The sequence below is a fragment of the Anomaloglossus baeobatrachus genome, chromosome 5 (genome assembly GCF_048569485.1).
Source record: "Anomaloglossus baeobatrachus isolate aAnoBae1 chromosome 5, aAnoBae1.hap1, whole genome shotgun sequence".
NCBI lineage: Eukaryota > Metazoa > Chordata > Amphibia > Anura > Aromobatidae > Anomaloglossus > Anomaloglossus baeobatrachus.
The window spans coordinates 307,971,673-307,991,029 of NC_134357.1; the positions used below are offsets into that span (position 1 = coordinate 307,971,673).

Consider the following 19,357-nt stretch of genomic DNA (forward strand, 5'->3'; position numbering starts at 1 on the left):
GGCGCAGAGGCGCCGTGCGGGAAATGTAGATCCTGAGTGCTCTCACCAGATCCAATAAATGCAAACCTTTTTCAAATTGGTGAACTGGATGCGGACACAAAGACGGTAAAGTGATATCTTGATTGAGATGAAAGGAAGATACCACCTTGGGAAGAAATTCTGGAATTGGACGCAGAACTACCTTGTCCTGGTGAAACACCAGGAATGGAGATCTGCATGAGAACGCCGCCAGCTCGGACACTCTCCGAAGAGACGTGACCGCCACTAGAAAGGCCACTTTCTGTGAAAGACGAGAAAGGGAAACCTCCTTCATAGGCTCGAAAGGCGGCTTTTGGAGAGCAATTAGAACCTTGTTCAGGTCCCAGGGCTCCAACGGCCGCTTGTAAGGGGGGACGATATGACAAACCCCTTGCAGGAACGTGCGTACCTGAGGAAGTCGCGCCAGGCGTTTCTGAAAAAATACGGATAGCGCGGAGACTTGACCCTTAAGGGAGCCAAGCGACAAACCTTTTTCCAACCCAGACTGCAGGAAGGAAAGAAAAGTAGGCAATGCAAAAGGCCAGGGAGAAACTCCCTGAGCAGAGCACCAAGATAGGAATATCCTCCACGTCCTGTGGTAGATCTTGGCGGAGGATGGCTTCCTAGCCTGTCTCATGGTGGCAACCACTTCATGAGATAAACCTGAGGCCGCTAGGATCCAGGACTCAATGGCCACACAGTCAGGTTCAGGGCCGCAGAATTCAGATGGAAAAACGGCCCTTGAGACAGCAAGTCTGGACGGTCTGGTAGTGCCCACGGATGGCCTACCGTGAGGTGCCACAGATCCGGGTACCACGACCTCCTTGGCCAGTCTGGAGCGACGAGAATGGCGCGGCGGCAGTCGGACCTGATTTTGCGGAGCACTCTGGGCAACAATGCCAGAGGTGGGAACACATACGGTAGCCGGAACTGCGACCAATCTTGAACTAAGGCGTCTGCCGCCAGAGCTCGGTGATCGTGAGACCGTGCCATGAAAACCGGGACCTTGTTGTTGTGCCGTGACGCCATCAGGTCGACGTCCGGCATCCCCCAGCGGCGACAGATCTCCTGAAACACGTCCGGGTGAAGAGACCATTCCCCTGCGTCCATGCCCTGGCGACTGAGAAAGTCTGCTTCCCAGTTTTCTACGCCTGGGATGTGAACTGCGGATATGGTGGATGCCGTGTCTTCCACCCACGTCAGAATCCGCCGGACTTCCTGGAAGGCTTGCCGACTGTGTGTTCCCCCTTGGTGGTTGATGTATGCCACCGCTGTGGAGTTGTCCGACTGAATTCGGATCTGCTTGCCTTCCAGCCACTGTTGGAAGGCTTGTAGGGCAAGATAGACTGCTCTGATCTCCAGAACATTGATCTGAAGGGTGGACTCTTTCCGAGTCCACGTACCTTGAGCCCTGTGGTGGAGAAACACTGCTCCCCACCCTGATAGACTCGCATCTGTCGTGACCACCGCCCAGGATGGGGGTAGGAACGACTTTCCTTTTGACAATGAGGTGGGAAGAAGCCACCACCGGAGAGATTCCTTGGCTGCCTGAGAGAGGGAGACCTCCCTGTCGAGGGACGTCGACTTCCCGTCCCATTGGCGGAGAATGTCCCATTGTAGTGGACGCAGATGAAACTGCGCAAAAGGAACTGCTTCCATTGCTGCTACCATCTTCCCTAGGAAGTGCATGAGGCGCCTCAAGGGGTGCGACTGGCCCTGAAGGAGAGATTGCACCCCTATCTGTAGCGAGCACTGTTTGTCCAGTGGAAGTTTCACTATCGCTGAGAGAGTATGAAACTCCATGCCAAGATATGTTAGTGATTGGGTCGGGGTTAGATTTGACTTTGAAAAGTTGATAATCCACCCGAAACTCTGGAGAGTCTTCAGTGCCACGTTCAGGCTGTGTTGGCATGCCTCTTGAGAGGGTGCCTTGATAAGTAGATCGTCCAAATACGGGATCACGGAGTGACCTTGCGAGTGCAGGACTGCTACTACTGCTGCCATGACCTTGGTGAAGACCCGAGGGGCTATCGTCAGCCCGAAAGGTAGAGCTACGAACTGCAGGTGTTCGCTTCCTATAACGAAGCGTAGAAAACGCTGATGCTCTGGCGCAATTGGCACGTGGAGATAAGCATCCTTGATGTCTATTGATGCTAGGAAATCTCCTTGAGACATTGAGGCGATAACGGAGCGGAGAGATTCCATCCGGAACCTCCTGGTTTTTACGTGTTTGTTGAGCAGCTTTAGATCCAGGACGGGACGGAACGACCCGTCTTTCTTTGGCACCACAAACAAATTGGAGTAAAAACCGTGACCTTGTTCCTGAAGAGGAACAGAAGTCACCACTCCTTCCGCCTTTAGAGCGGACACCGCTTGTAGCAGAGCATCGGCTCGGTCGGGCGGTGGGGAAGTTCTGAAGAAGCGAGTTGGAGGACGAGAGCTGAACTCTATCCTGTACCCGTGAGACAGAATGTCTCTCACCCAACGGTCTTTGACCTGTGACAGCCAAATGTCGCCAAAGCGGGAGAGCCTGCCACCGACCAAGGATGCGGAGAGAGGAGGCTGAGAGTCATGAGGAAGCCGTCTTGGTAACGGTTCTTCCGGCTGGCTTTTTTGGGCGTGATTGAGTCCGCCAAGAATCTGAGCCCCTCTGATCCTTTTGAGTCCTTTTGGACGAGTAGAATTGGGACCTGCCTGAGCCTCGAAAGGACCGAAAACCAGACTGTCCCCTCCTCTGTTGGGGTTTGTTTTGTCTGGGCTGAGGTAAGGATGAATCCTTACCCTTGGAGTGTTTAATGATTTCATCCAAACGCTCACCAAACAATCGGTCACGAGAAAAAGGCAAACTGGTTAAGCACTTCTTGGAAGAAGAATCTGCCTTCCATTCTCTCAACCACAGGGCTCTGCGTAAAACCACAGAGTTGGCTGACGCCACCGCCGTACGGCTCGTAGAGTCTAGGACAGCATTAATCGCGTAAGACGCGAATGCAGACATTTGAGAGGTCAAGGGTGCCACCTGCGGAGCAGATGTACGTGTGTGTAAGGCCAGCTGAAATAGCTTGGAGTGCCCATACGGCTGCGAATGCTGGCGCCAACGACGCTCCAATCGCTTCATAGATGGATTTTAACCAGAGCTCCATCTGTCTGTCAGTGGCATCTTTAAGTGCCGCCCCATCTTCCACTGCAACTAGAGATCTGGCTGCAAGCCTGGAGATTGGAGGGTCCACCTTGGGACACTGTGTCCAGCCCTTGACCACGTCAGGGGGAAAAGGATAGCGTGTATCTTTAAGCCGTTTGGAAAAACGCTTATCTGGATAAGCGTGGTGTTTCTGGATTGCGTCTCTAAAGTCAGAGTGGTCCAGAAAAGTGCTTAATTTACGCTTGGGATACCTGAAATGGAATTTCTCCTGCTGTGAAGCTGCCTCCTCCGCAAGAGGAGCTGGTGGAGAAATATCTAACATCTTATTGATGGACGCTATAAGATCATTCACTATGGCGTCACCATCCGGGGTATCTAGATTGAGAGCGGCCCCAGCATCAGACTCCTGATCAGTTACATCCGCCTCATCACACAGAGAGTCGTCCCGCTGGGACCCTGACCAGTGTGATGAAGTTGAGGGTCGCTCATAGCGAGCCCGCTTAGGTTGTCTGGGACTGTCGTCCGAGTCAGAGCCGTCACCCTGGGGTGCATGTGACACCCCCGGAGCTAGGAAGTGGTCCAGCTGAGGGGGACAAGGTGGCAATGAATCAACAGTGCCCATGGTCTGAGTTACTGGTCTAGACTGCAATGTTTCAAGAATTTTAGACATAGTCATAGACAATCTGTCAGCAAAAGCTGCAAACTCCGTCCCTGTCACCTGGACAGCATTCACAGGTGGTTCTCCCTGGGTCACCTCTAGCAGCGGCCCCGGCTGAGCAATTGCCACAGGGGCCGAGCACTGCACACAATGGGGGTCAGTGGAACCTGCCGGTAGAGTAGCCCCACATGCGGTACAAGCAGCATATAAAGTCCGTGCCTTGGCACTTTTGCTTTTTGCGGACGACATGCTGTTGTCTCCTTGAGAAATCTAAGGAGGGTATATAGCAGAAAATCACCAGCGACTGTACAGTGCAAAGTATTGCCAGCACAAAATACAAAGTACACTATGGCACAAGTGGGGGAGAGCCCTTGAGGGCTGCTTACCGCCCGCTGAAAAGCGGGTGTGAGGTCGTAGAATCCCTTGTCTGAGTCTCCCCGTCTCCCCTCTGCAGCTCAGCGTGCAGGCAGGAATGGCTGCCGGCGTCCTGTGAAGAGGGGAGGATCGTGGGCGTCACAAACAAAAGTGCGGGAAACTGCGTCCCACTGTGCCTAGTGTGAGGGCTGGAGTATGTAAAACAGACTCCAGCTCTTAGCGCTGCTGGTCTGTACAGCGTCCCGCCCTCCTCCTGACTGGCAGGTCTGGGGGCGGGAACGATACGAACTAGGCCGCAAAAGCCGGGGACTGTAGTAATCTAGCGCGGCCGTCATATATGCACGGCCAGCGCGGAAGTCCCCGGCGCACCACAAATCCCAGCCGCGACGCAGTAAAAACTGACCCCCGCGGCCGGATCGGCCGATCGTACTAAGTCACCTCACTCAGCAGAGCTGTAGTGAGTAACGGCACAAGCGCAGCAGCGCTGTTTACCCCGGCGCACTAACACACCCAGCAATGCTGCAGTGTGCGTGCGATAAGCACGGGGACACGGAGTACCTTGATGGAGCAGGGTCCTGTCCCTGAGGAAACTCCGCTCCGTATCCAGCAGATCCTCCAGGGGCTGTGGATGGAGCACGGCCTCAGTGCCCGGAGACCGGTAAAGTCCCACTTCACCCAGAGCCCTAATGGGGATGGGGAAGGAATCAGCATGTGGGCTCCAGCCTCCGTACCCGCAATGGGTACCTCAACCTTAACAAACACCGCCGACAGAAAGTGGGGTGAGAAGGGAGCATGCTGGGGGCCCTCGTATGGGCCCTCTTTTCTTCCATCCGACATAGTCAGCAGCTGCTGCTGACTAAACAGTGGAGCTATGCGTGGATGTCTGGCCTCCTTCGCACAAAGCATAAAACTGAGGAGCCCGTGATCCCACGGGGGGGTGTATAGCCAGAAGGGGAGGGGCCTTACACTTTTAAGTGTAGTACTTTGTGTGGCCTCCGGAGGCAGTAGCTATACACCCAATTGTCTGGGTCTCCCAATTAGGAGCGACAAAGAAAAAAATAATTCTGATAAATTGTCCAATTTGTGTGCCAAGTACCTGCACTTTATAAGGTATATTATATATAGTAATAAAGGCATTCAAAATTTCACATGTTCAATGTTTCCCTACAACTTAGCACTTACAGAGTGCTACTGTATTTTTTGATTGTATATTATTTGGTTATAGGAACTTGCACCTGTTCACACTTGCTTAATTCTGTTCAAGGGTGCTGGTAAGTTTTTATTTTTTCAATATAATGCTCGTTTCAAACTACATAAGACCGAGACAATAAGGTCTGGGCAATACTGTGATACTTTGTAATGCTGATGGCCGTTTTTAGCTGTTGCGTGACCTCCACAGTCCACACAACTTAATGTATTCCTCTGAACAATAGCTGTAAATTGAGAACCATATTATATAATTTTTCAGTGAAGAATGGGATATTATACACATATAAAAACAAAGTCAAAACTTTTTCTCACCTTTTTAAGAACTAGCTCTCCGTTCATATGCATAGCCAAGTTACTGAAATGTAGCAGCATCTGGTCTGTTGGCAGCTGCTGCTCAACGACGTCCTCACCATAAAGAACAATTATGGCAACGCATAGGAAAAGGTGGAAATAATCTGTCTAATGGAGAAATAAAGTCAATCACCATACATTCATTAACTATTCCCCCGATAATTATTTCTATTGTCTTCCTGAATACATTTATCTGGATAACTGAGTCACCGTTAGGTATTCAAGTATGAATTAAAGGGGTTGTGCACTACTTTTCCATTGATGGCTTATTATTAGGATAAGTCATCAATGTCTGATGGGCCGGAATCTGACACCCTGTACACTTGACAATCACAAAACAATCACCAGCCGGAAATGCTCTGTTCCGGGGCTGCCCCGTTAACTGATAGCGGCCTGGACCATGTACTGCACATACGATTCCTATTCAAATCAATAGGAGGCAGATGTGCAGTACCCAGCCCCGGCAGTTATCAGAAAACTGGGCAACTCTGAAACTGATCATTTCCAGCCACCTGTGGCACCAAGGACAGCTGAACTTTGAGGGTGCTGGGTATCAGACCCCGGCCAATCAGACATTGATGACTTATCCTACAGATATGCCATCAATGTAAAAGTAGTGGACAACCTCTTTAAGCTGACCAAATGTACACTCAGCAGATACCTAACCCGACTCCCCTATACACAATTGATGAAATGGGCACAGCTGCAATACTAGTCACAGACCACGCATAAATGTGGTGCTGTCCATGGGTCACATTCATTTCTATGTTGAGTGTTCTTTTAAAAGTTCATGTGTAAATTAAACAAGAAATGAAACTAGCCTCAGAAAACAAAGGAACTCCTCTTTTTCTGATTAGTTCTATTTCGGGCTGATGGCAGAAGAAGTGCCACCTCCTTAGCCAGTGAGCACAGTTTAGAGACTGTCATAGGTTCTCAACTGTGCAATACTAAGGAAATCCTGAAAACATGACCTGTTGGGGGGGGGGGGGGGGGGGGGGAGGTCATGAAAATTGGAGTTTGGGAAACACTGATTTAAAGCAGATCCGTCAGTAGGACCAACCTTCCTAAGCAGTCTACAAGGCATGTAGGTCAGCATGTAGAATAAAACCTTGCTATCTGTGAATCGATGTCTTATCTTTGAGAAATCCACATTTTTGTTTTACGTAAATGAGCTGTTAAGATTTATGTGTCGCACACAAATCTGTTTCCAGTAAGCGGATGTTACCAGTTTGAGACTTGTAGTTTAGGAAAGTAGACTGTCAGTCATTAAATGTCTCACACTGGTAATGCCCCCTTTCATTTACCCTCGTCGCAATACTGCCAATTTCCATTTCTGCATTTTCATTTACTCCTCCCTTTCTTCCGAGAGCCACAACTTTTTATTTTTCTGTCCACATAGACAGATGAGAGCTTGTTTTTTGCGCAACGAGTTGTACTTTTGAATGACATCATTCCTTTTACTACATAGTGCACTGTAAAGCAGGGAAAAAAATTCCAATTGGTGAGAAACTGTGAAAAAAAAACCCCACACAAATTGGACATGGTTAATTGGGAATTGTCTTTATTGTGCACATTTTGTAGTAAAAATTAACTTGCAATATGAATCTCCTCATCAGTATGATTAAGGTGTTACCAAACATGTCAGTTTTTTAGTTTTAGAGGTGAAAAAAAATTCAGAACGCTAGTAAACCAAATTTGGGGGATTGTGTCGCGATTTTCCAAGACCCGTAAAAAAAACCCAAAAAACCCGACTATTTACAAATTGTGTAATTTGTATATTTTGATACATCAGACTTTTTTGAATGTGGTGATACCTCATTTTTTGTGGCAAAATGGGGATGATATTAACGTTTAAACAATATGAAAACATTTAAAAACCTATTTTTTTTATTTTTCACAGTTTTTAACAGTCCCTTTAAAGGGACTTAAAGCTATGATCATTTGATCACTTGCGCTATATACAGCAATGCCACAGCATTGCTGTATACATAGAAAATAACAGTCTCCGTTGAAGGCTGGCCACTGGAAGGAATTCAAAGAAGCGATGTGTGATAAACACGGAGGTCTTCAGTAGATCCCCTACTTTAATAGAAACCCATTGGCGGCCAGTGATCACGTCACGACTACACCGATGGCCGCTTACGATGGTGCACCACCATGTTGGCGTGTGTTAAATGACACGGTCAGAGATTGACAGGGGACCTTAACATATAACAATAGTGACCGGCACTATGTGATTGTGAGAGGTAGGCCCTAGCCTCATCACAGCCATTACCTACAGAGTCTGGAACAAGCTGACCCTGTGAGCTTGCTCCATGCTCCCGCTTCCGACTTAAGCAGTACATGTATGGCGGATATCGTAAAGGGGATACAATTAGCACTAGAGGAAGATTCTCAGGGAGAGCTATGTCTAGCCCACAAATCTTGATACGTGGATATCATGGCATCATTTTATTCAACTTTCTATACATGTTCTCATATACAGCTTAGGGTTGATCCGAGTGACAGGTTCCCTTTAAATAAATCAATGCCAACAAGCCAAATTCATGGAAGCAGCGATTTAATGTTTCATGGGTATAGTAACTATGATCAGTACCTGGTAATGAGCCCAACATGCCTCCCACATCCTCAGGGCTTCAGAGTCTGTAAATTCTCTTTTGAAGCACAGCAGGATCCACCGGTGACAAAACAGCATTTGAAGCCCATCTTCCCCGAGAGACACCAAGTGTCTGTAGAAACTCAAGTGCATCAGCCGAAGTAACTCACGGAGATACATCTAAAATAGATGTCATAAAAAAATGGATTTTAAAATATCAGTTTTCTAACCATAGTTCTCAGGCACACTTAAAGGGGTTGTCCAGGCTTCAGAAAAAAAGTCTACAGTCACTTTATAGTTGTGACAGTGAGGAATATGCACAGTGTCATGATACCCCAGAATTGTCATACTCCATACTATTTGCATACTTGTAGTCTTGTGCCAACCAGAAAAGTGCAGCTTCTCTGTGCCCCACTGCTTACCGTCTGCCATCCAGTCTTCGTCTTTCGGCCGCAATTCTGGAAGTGTGTGTCTACAGTGAAAGGCCATGGGGCACGTGATGACGGGAAAACATATGAATGGATCATGAATAGCTGGAAGGCGGGAAATCTGAGGATTCTTTTGTTTTTGTTTTTTTTTTTAACCAATACTCACCTCATCACCCTCCTTGCTCCGCCAACCTTGTTGCCCACTGTCTGGGCCTCTTATTTGCACAAATCATTGCATCTTTGGCCTCTTCACTAGGATTTTCGTAGCTAGGGGTCGTATGCAAGTCGGATGTTGGTAAGTCAGGGATTGCCTGCAAATAGCCCATTTACCTTGGATATATCAATGAATCATGACAGTATGCCCATTGCACACTGTCCCATTTAAGCAGTCTGCAGACACAGAGTGTCTGAAGACTTATACACCAAGCCTAGACAATTCCTTTAAAGGTAAGGTGTCGCGGTTTTTTATTTTTGTATTAATAGTGACAATGAAATCAAGAATTTTTAATACAAAATTAAACTCACTGTTTATTTAGTTTTTATTTACTTTTAGTTTTACTGGAGGCACTAGGGGCTGCCATGCTGGATTTGCTGTGTGTAACGACAGTTACTCACTCCTTTATGGCAGCCCCTGTGCATAGACTCTGATAGTCGGAATCCGACCCCTAGGCTTATTACAGGAGAGCTCCCTCCTGTGACCTGGACGCGCCCCCTGGGCTGTCCAGATCACAGCAGATAGAGGAGATCAGTGCCATCTTTCTGCAGCTCACAGCGGTCATGCTGTGTGCTGAACTTTTCACCCTGTCACCCTATCGGCCTGTGTGAGTAGTGTACTAGCGCCCCTCCCCCTAGCCGCCGATGCTACCGTCTCCAATGACACCCCCACGCTCTCCCCCCATGGCCTGTGTAGTAGTGTAGTGTAGCTTTGAGATGGGATAGAAGAAACCTTAAAGGGAATCTGTCTGCAGGTTTTTGCTATGTAATCTGAAGACAGCATGCTGCAAGGGTAAAAACACAGAATTCAGGGACGCCTATCTTGTCAAGGTCCGATCTGTTGTTTATTTGCTAGGTTTTTAATCCAAGCAATGAGCAATCCTGCTGGTTATACAGTGTCACACAGCAGTCCGGCACAACCCCTCCTCTCACTGTCAATATACAATCTTTATTGAGAGCCTGGTGTGGGAGGGGACAGCTCTTTCAGCTCTGCTACATTGCTAAATCTAAACATTTTTAATGTGTCAGAATGGATGCACCCAGTAATTAAGTGATACACCGTTGGATTCAGGATCTCTTTGGCTACATCATCATGCTCTCAGATGAGGTAGCAAAATCCTGCTGACAGATTCGCTTTAAAAGGATCAATCACCCATAACAACATTAACTGCCACAGTCATTGGGGTTAAGCGGAATAAGGCAAATGCTACTTATTCGGATCTTTTATGGTGCATAACTTGTCAACTCTGCAGTGACATCAACTAGAAAAGCAGCCCCTTTAAATCTGTGTATAGGGATCATGTCCCCCACCTACCCCCATTCTCATAAGATGGAGAGGGTCTTCAAATTGAGACCCGCAACAGAGCAAACACTTATGGCACATATTGTGGGAGACCTCTTTAAACAAACATGTAGTCATTTTTGGAATATTGTTTGGCATTACATGACATATTAGCGTGCCAACATGAAGTCTCTATGTAAAAAGCCAAGAATCTTTAATATCATTGTGCAGAACAATCAATGGATACATTCAATATAACAGCGGATCAAGGACTTCTATTAGAATCCAATACCTAGCTGTAACATCGGCCATAATCTGCTCAATAATCACCATTTTGAAATTGTCCCTGTCTTTATCATGTTCCAATAAAAAAATGTCTGGAGAGACTATGAGTTACTATACCATGGCGGATGTTATATGTATGGCCGTTTAATCTATTATGCACCATTTGCGTCGTGCGGCCTACATATTGTAGGCCGCAAGGACATTCCAATAGATAAATAACATAAGAACTAGTGCAGCAAAGATGTTGCTTTATTAAAAATTCCTCCCCTGTTATATTTGATTTGAAAGATTGTACGCCATGTTCTAATGTTCTGCAACATAAACATCGGGCTTGTCCACAATGGAAATTCCCGACTGGTTTACTGGTATCTAATCCATTTTGGGACAACTGGGTTTTTTTAACAGTGTTGTTTTACTGGGTGCAATCATATTTTTGAGGTTTCTACTCCTCCTAAAGATGACCTGAGGTTTATCGGGTAGAATGCCTGAGAGGATTCTGTCACCTTTTAGAATGTGCCAGTGTTTACCCACAATCATGCAGAGGAAAAAATCCAGCATCAGAAGGAGAAAAAGTAGTAATAAAACTTGAACTTTATTGGATCCATTAAAAACAGGAAACAACACGCATAGAAGCTGGGGACACACAGTGAAACACAGGACTATCCTACGCGTTTCAACCTTGCGGTCTTAGTCATGGATAATTTGGTGTCTCCAGAATGAGAGATTTAAAGCTGTGCAAGAAAAGGGGGACGTCATAGGTGCTAATTAGAAACAAACATTCATAGAGCTGTGCACTCGTTTAAAATCATGAAAAAAAAAAGGGAAGAAAAAGGCACAATGAGAACTACAATGTGAGTTGCAGACAGACACCAAAAGAACACATAAATAAACACAAATTGATGAAAAAAAGAAAAACAAAAAGAAAAATGTATTAAAAGTTATATGTATGGGACACTGTAGCCATAGAGTCCCACGGCTTCCAGTATCATCTCTATGCCGATGACACACAGATCTACCTCTCTGGACCTGACATTACCTCTCTACTAACCAAAATACCACAATGTTTGTCTGCTATTTCATCCTTCTTCTCTGCACGATTCCTAAAACTTAACATGGACAAAACAGAGTTCATTGTCTTTCCTCCTCCTCACTCACCTCCTCCAACAAGCCTTTCCATCAAACTTGATGGTTGCTCACTCACCCCAGTCTCACAAGCTCGTTGCCTTGGAGTAACCCTCGACTCTGCTCTATCCTTCAAGCCACACATCCAAGCCCTCTTCAACTCATGCCGATTACAACTCAAAAATATCTCCCGGATCCGTGCTTTTCTTAACCAAGAATCAGCAAAAACATTAGTGCATGCCCTCATCATCTCCCGCCTCGACTACTGCAACCTCCTGCTCTCTGGCCTCCCTTCCAACACTCTTGCACCCCTCCAATCTATCCTAAACTCTGCAGCCCGCTTAATCCACCTCTCCCCTCGCTACTCCCCAGCCTCGCCACTCTGCCAATCCCTTCACTGGCTTCCCATCGCCCAACGACTCCAGTTCAAAACATTAACCATGACATACAAAGCCATGCACAACCTGTCTCCTCCCTACATCTGTGACCTAGTCTCCCAGTACCTACCTGCACGCAACCTTAGATCCTCACAAGATCTCCTTCTCTGCTCCTCTCTTATTTCCTCTTCCCACAATCGTGTACAAGATTTCTCCCGTGCATCCCCCATACTCTGGAACGCTCTACCTCAGCACATCAGACTCTCCACTACCGTGGAAAGCTTCAAGAGGAACCTCAAGACCCACCTCTTCCAACAAGCTTACAACCTACAATAGCCCTCAGCCCAGTAGACCACTGCGCAACCAGCTCTGTCCTCACCTATTGTACCATCACCCATTCCCTGTAGACTGTGAGCCCTCGCGGGCAGGGTCCTCTCTCCTCCTATACCAGTCTGTCTTGTACTGTTAATGATTGTTGTACGTATACCCTCTTTCACTTGTAAAGCGCCATGGAATAAATGGCGCTATAATAATAAATAATAATAATAATAATAATAATAATCACACACACTACATCCAGTCAATAGGACGCTGTGTACAACGGAATTGTTTTTTTCCCTATATCAAGCATTAATAAACCTATTTAGAGACAAACAATGAAATGTAATTACTACAAGGACACACACTCCACATAAGGTTGGATAATAAATCGGGAGCACTCACTAATTGCTTTTCCATGTCCTCGTCACAGGGTGAGCTGATAAAGATGGTGTTCTGCATAAGGCCAACAAAGCACCAGAAGGTATCAGACTCATCAAGAACTTCTGTCAGCAGCGGAGCGACAAGGTCTGACATTCCTTGTGAATAGCCCACTCCGGGGCAGTATACGGCGTAATTCAACAGGATCCTCCTACAGAAGGACAATGAAAGGAAAGCACAGGCAAACAGAAAAAGGCCAATTACATCTATACTATACAATACACAGCCCACACAATAAGCAATTACTGCTGGACAGCTGACTACAAGGAATGTACAGCACAATATATCGAATCGGTATAAACATTGTTAGCTTCCGTGGTATGTGACATAGAAAATCCTAAAACAATATTTTTTTAGTTTTCGCTAAGCTAAATACACAATTTACGCCAAACCAGTCCAAAAAAAGAATGAAACTGGCTGAGGAGCTGGGACTGCTTTATGACAGGCAGATACTGGCTTTGTTGCCTGTAACTGCAGAGATCAGAGCTTACTCTGATCACTACAGGTGGTTTATGCCTTTTCAATATTTTGCTGGGTCTCATCTGTAACTTGTTCCTGCCTGATGTTGCCCTTTGAAATATATGCTTCTCATTTGTATGCACGGTTATAGCTGTTTGTATAGGCATTTATTGGGGTCTGGGTTCATTAGGATTCAATATAGTTTTTTATTTATCAATGTTTTGGGTTTTGGAGGATGGGTGTTGCTTTATATTGTGCACACCCATTGTTTTCTTGTATTAGCCTTGTGCTTTTTAAATGTTTTTAAAGGGAATCTTTCAGGTCCCTTATGCGTTCTAACCTACAAGCAGTGTGGTGTGTAGCCTAGTAACACCTTCCTACCCATCCCTGTGTTGTAATATTGTGTAATATGATTGTATAAAAAAAGTTTTATTACTTACATGCTCCCTATGTAAATCATCAGAGGCTCTAGTCCCCTGGGCGTCGCATCGCCCCCTGGGTGTTTGCATGCTTTCCGTGGTATCACGCCTCTGTGGGCGTCATGCCATGGATTTACATGAGCGATGTCACTGTCAGCCCAGCCTTGGTATCCGGGTGCTTGCTTGTCGGCTTTAAGTGTGCCTTTTTGTACTTAATAAATGATTGATTTTGTTATTTTGGTGATCCCCATTCTTTGCACATCAGCTTTTCTTCTTGTTTTTTTGCAATTTTGTCCTTGATGTGTATTTGGGTCTGATCCCAGTTACTGTGGTGCCCTTTTCCTTCATCTTTTTCTGATAACTGAAGTTCACCCACTTAAAGGGAACCGGTTATGTCCGATAATGCTAATTCATGCGCATGCGCTGGGAAAGGCTAAAGAACGCCGATGACTTGGAGCATGCGCACCACAGTACTATGGATCTGCAGGGCAGAGCGAAGTGCGCCTGGGCAGGAGAGTGATTGGGAGACACTATGTAAATTACATAGGATGCGTTATCCAGATGAAGAAGGGTAAAAGGATAGCAACTGTAGTAAAAAAAGGAGGCGCCGGATCAACACTAGAGAGGCCCAATGGACCAGACCGCTCCGTCTGTCAGTATAATAAAAGGCCCTTTGTGTGCTTTGCAGAGGTGATTGAGGACATACATACAACATACTAGAATGCTGTAAAGGTGGTACTGTACTTTATAGGCATAGTATGAACCAGGAGTCATTACTACTGGCAGGTACAATCTGTCTGTGGTTTACGGATAGGCTGACACAGACTAAATGGATAGTTTCAGCTGCCAGAACATCGATGCCATTATATAAAATGCTGTAAAGCATATACTAAGAATCTAATGCTGTACAAGGTTAAAGAAACATTTTTGCACAATCACCTCATGGCCTCCACGTTGGGATTATCTTCCCCTCGAAAAAATTGATTACTACGATCTGTTCTCACGACATCTTTGTCCACAGTAAACTGAACATGTTTCCAGAAGGATTTCTGGGCATCAGGGCTCATGGACAGTCTGATTAAGAAAATGTGAATATAGTAAAAAAAACAAAAACAACTGAAAGTGCCAATATAAATTGCTATTAAAATACTTTAGTAAATGCGGTAAAATAATGGCCATTTTTACCTCTTATTTTGGATCTGGGCGTACTCCTTCCTCCTCTGAACCCGCAGAGCTTCACGTTCCTCCGAACTCGATTCCCAGTTATAATATCCGAAAAGAAAAGGCCACACTTCTCCTCTAAGGGATGATTCTATGCCACCAAAGAAAATTGCCTAAAATCAAGGAGAAAAACATGGTGAGGTATAATTATAGCAGGTATTTTGGGAACCCACTGTTCTCATCTGATTGACATGCCTACTATTAGGCCCTGTGCGCACACTGTGGGTTTTGCCGCGGATTTGCGCGGCAAAAAAGGTGCGTTTTTTTTTCTAACCTTGCTGCAGTCCTTCCCCAGCAAAAATTATGGGGGAAAAAAAATGCTGTCCGCACACTGCGTGTTTTCACCTCTAGGTTTTGCTGCAGAATTTCTTGAGAAAAAGAATGAGCATGTCACTTAGTTTCTGCAGGTACTTGCGGTTTTTGCCATACATAATGGTAAGAAACCACAGGTACCAACCCGCGGCAATACCACACCAAACCTGCGGGTGCGTTATTACCGCGTTTTTTGCCATGGGTGCGGTATTCTGCCAGAGGGTGCGCATTTTTCTTAAGATAAAGTTATTTCCAAGTATGCACAGGGTCTTAAACAGGTATTATTACAAACCGTCAATCTGCGCTCATACACAGAACACAATGACAAAACTTACAACCCTCTGCTACTTATTGGCTATAATACCGCCACCACCTGGGGTCTGTAATACAGCAAAAGTAACCAGTACACAAAATATATGAACTGACCCGCTCTACAGATGACCAATCCTGGAGATTTTGGAAAGCTAAAAAGGATCATTAGATTATCTGCTAGCAATTTAGCATACATGATGCTGACTACAGGCAGATATCTGCAGAATATAGATTGAGTCTTTTTTTTTTTGATTAGCGAGTCATCAAGGTAAGCCTAGATTAGAGCAAGAATAGGAAGACAGACTATAACTTGTCCTCATTAATGAGCAATATATAGGGGTGTTACATAATACTGTATATCAGAGGGCCAGTAATCCATTATACACAATTTACTGGACCTTTTACAAGTTTGAGCACGATAAACCAGACATATCATAGAATAGTTGCTGCAGAGTTTGGTCATATGAAGTTTTTTTGTTTTTTAATTTCTCTTCACCATTGCGGAGATATTAAATTAGTACCTAACCTTTTCAAACTATGTTAAGACCAAGGGGCGTAACCAGAGATTTGTCTGTGGAGTGTATCCTTCTTCCCTTGTAAGATGTTGACCAATCATAAGCAAGTAACAATATACTGGGGAAATCAACACGCCCCCACAATAGTTTAGAACAGGCTTTCCGCAGTGTGAGACATGTATTGACAAACAGTCTTCTCTCCTCACTGTACACACACAGCTCTGCACTGTTGTGAGATCAAAATGCCCAAAGAAGACAGAGATCAGTGTGATTACAGACACCTTTCATCTCAATGCAGTCAGTGTGTGGGGGTAGCAATACAGCAGATCTTTGTCAAATTACAAACAAGTGTGTAGCTGCAGCTCTTCTCTAACAGTGCTGTCAGTTATGATGTATCCCCGCCCCCTCACACCGACTGTGATGAGATGAAAGATGTGCCCCTGGCACTTTGTAAATCACACACAGGTCTGCAGTGAGCTCAATGAGAAGAGCAGACTGTCCTTACATGTCTTGCGGTGAGAAGCCTGCTCTAACACATTGGGAGGGTGTGTTCTTTTTTTTGCCCCTGTATGTAGCTACTAGTCTATGACTGGTCAACATCATTCAAGAGAAGAACATGCCCCTAGAGAAGAATGTCTGGTAATACCCCCTTTGACTTAAACAAGAACCTTAACTTTAGAAGCCAATATCTCTTTAGCGGAGAGGAGAAATAAAAACTATGTTTAACTTGGCTCTGCAGTCACTATCCCCAGACATGACCAGTTTAACATGCTCAAACTGGTGAAAGGACCGCTCTATTTCACTACATTTCTGGGGTCACTCAATAATGCCTGGTACCTGGGTGGTACTAATTGCTAGTAGCTACAAACATCAACACTTTTTTTTTTAATTAAAACTAGGTGAAATTGGTTTAACGATTATTTTATTATAAACACAAAATTCTCCCTAAAATCGCTATTATATTGCCCCTAATCTTCATTCTACCTACCGTAGATTCCCCACCGCTATTCTTTACTAACCACCATCTAAAATTAACTATATTTTAGAGTGAATCTTTGTTTCTTATTTTCTTTGTGACAGTGTTCAACACAAAGCAGCTGCGATATTCTTTTGGGGAGAAAAGGGATTGTCAGAGTTCATGATACTGGTAAATCCAGACCAGAACAGCTGGTGCAGACACGTTGAGGCAGATTAGTCAAGCATGTCACTGACACAGAGGGGAGGAAGCCCTCTGCCTGGAAATTCTGGGACCATGGACCTGGCACTGTAATTGTGGCACCCATAAAGATTTAATAACTAGAGTATATTAGTTTGGGGTAACCAATAAAAATTGTTCTGTGGAGTTGGAAAGCCCCTTTAAAAGGTCTGTATGCCAAATTTTCAATACAGATGACATGCATCACCCTGATCCAGTGGCCACATCAGTAATTTGTGGCTGGCAGATGGGAGCCCCGTGAACCTACTACCTGCTGGAATCCAGCTCTTCTTCAAATTTGTAGACCTGGCGGGAAGTGATAGTTGAGGTGTGATGCTCGCGTGATGTTCCACTGGGCCTACTAATCAGTAGAAACGATAGCGATACCAGCAGTAAGTAGATGGTTCACAAGGCTCCAATCAGGTGTTAAGAGACTACCAACGTGGCTGCTGGACCAGGTTCCTACGAATCAATTTACTCATCTCTAGTTATCACTTATCCACAGCATAGCAAATCATTTCACAATTGCTGGCGGTCCAACCAATCCTGAGACTGGGGACCTGCAGAGCTCCATCTGAATGGAATGAAGGAAGAGGACGCACATCTCCACTCCATTCATTCTCTATGCGTCAGCCGGAAAATATCAAACGATGTACTCAGCTATCTCAGTCCGTCCTATAGAGAATAAAGGCAGCGCAGAGATGCATGCACGACCTCTACTTCCTTCAGAAGAAGCTCTGCAGATCCCCGTTCTCCGGATTGGTGGAGCTCCCAGGGGTTGGGCCCCATTAATATGCATGGAGGAAAACTTTGGTTGTAAGCCTTTGATTACACAATATCCCAGCACACATTCTCCTATGGGTGAATATACAAGGCTAGAGCTGCATATGGAGTAACCCTTTAAGTCTTTTCAGCACCGCAGAGGTCGAATTTTACACTAACAGCTTCTCCTAGTTGCAAAAAGGATGGAGCCGATGTTCCATTCTCTGCACTTCTCAGTCTTTCACATGCCTAAGAAATTGTTAAAAAACGCTTATGTGCTCCAGCGCCCTCCTGTGGTGCTTTAATGTCTGGAGAAGGCATCATCTCACAGTAATGCCGCCACCTAGTGGACACAATAATTATGTCTCCTCAAGGAAAAGGAAGGGAAAACTTATTAGAATGGCTTCTGACTGATCTGAATGTATAATATGGACTTGTTGAGATGTGACAAAAGACTGATCCTATTAACATACGGTATATAAGTAATGTAATCATTACCTATATAAAACGGCGCAATCCGCGCTGCGGCCATTTAAATCTCGCTGTCAGTACGATCTAAGTGGCAAGGAGGTGCAGATCCACTCCTGTTCAAATCACCAGACATGTGCAGAGATCACCGCTACATGACCAATAGCGTACCAGTATGTGATTGGTCATGAAGGGGTAAGGCCCTGTGCGCACTAGCAAATGGAATTTTAAGAAAATTCCGCAGGCTCTGAAAGATTACCGCACCCGCGGTAAAAAAACACGGCAAACCAATCCGAAAACCGCATGTGGTTTTACTGCGGTATTGTTGCGGGTTGGTACATGTGTTTTAATGCATTCAATGCAATAAAGCACATTGAAAAAAAAAAAAAGTGTAATTTCCTTCTGATAGCTAGATGGATAGATGGAGAATAGAGTGATAGATAGATAGATAGAGGGATAGATAGATAATAGAGGGATAGATAGATAATAGGGATAGATAATAGAGGGATATATAGATAGATGGATAATAGGGGGATAGATAGAGGGATAGATAAATAATAGAGGGATAGATAGCTAGATAGTTAAACAGAGGGATAGATAGGCCTTGAAGTTCTCGCGAGCGGTAATATGTTGACATCACCAACTGTGAGAAATTACCTGTAGTTACCCCTGCAGTCTCATTACGAGGCTGTATTGAGTACTGTGTGTCAGACGAGGCTGGATCAGTCTGCAAGCATCGTGGGACCTTTGTGGATTACGCCGGAGCTGTGTGTTTGGGGGGGGGGGGGGTGTTAATAAAGTGGTGAAAGAGGAGGCTTTTTGTGTTTTATTTCAAATAAAGGATTTTTCGGTGTGTTTATTTACTGTCACTTATAGATTAGT

General features: G+C 45.3%; 1 protein-coding gene across 5 annotated transcripts in view; it reads right to left on the reverse strand.

The window, feature by feature from the left end:
• The window catches only part of TBC1D16 (TBC1 domain family member 16), a 114,199-nt gene that overhangs the window by 8,485 nt on the left and 86,357 nt on the right, over positions 1 to 19,357 (reverse strand). For all 5 annotated transcript variants that reach the window (XM_075349694.1, XM_075349693.1, XM_075349690.1 and 2 more), the window contains 5 exons: positions 14,876 to 15,024; positions 14,630 to 14,764; positions 12,777 to 12,963; positions 8,347 to 8,526; positions 5,712 to 5,858 (listed from right to left, as the gene is read on the reverse strand). In XM_075349694.1, the coding sequence (XP_075205809.1) occupies positions 5,712 to 5,858; positions 8,347 to 8,526; positions 12,777 to 12,963; positions 14,630 to 14,764; positions 14,876 to 15,024 (798 nt within the window). The remainder of the gene's footprint in view (positions 1 to 5,711; positions 5,859 to 8,346; positions 8,527 to 12,776; positions 12,964 to 14,629; positions 14,765 to 14,875; positions 15,025 to 19,357) is intronic.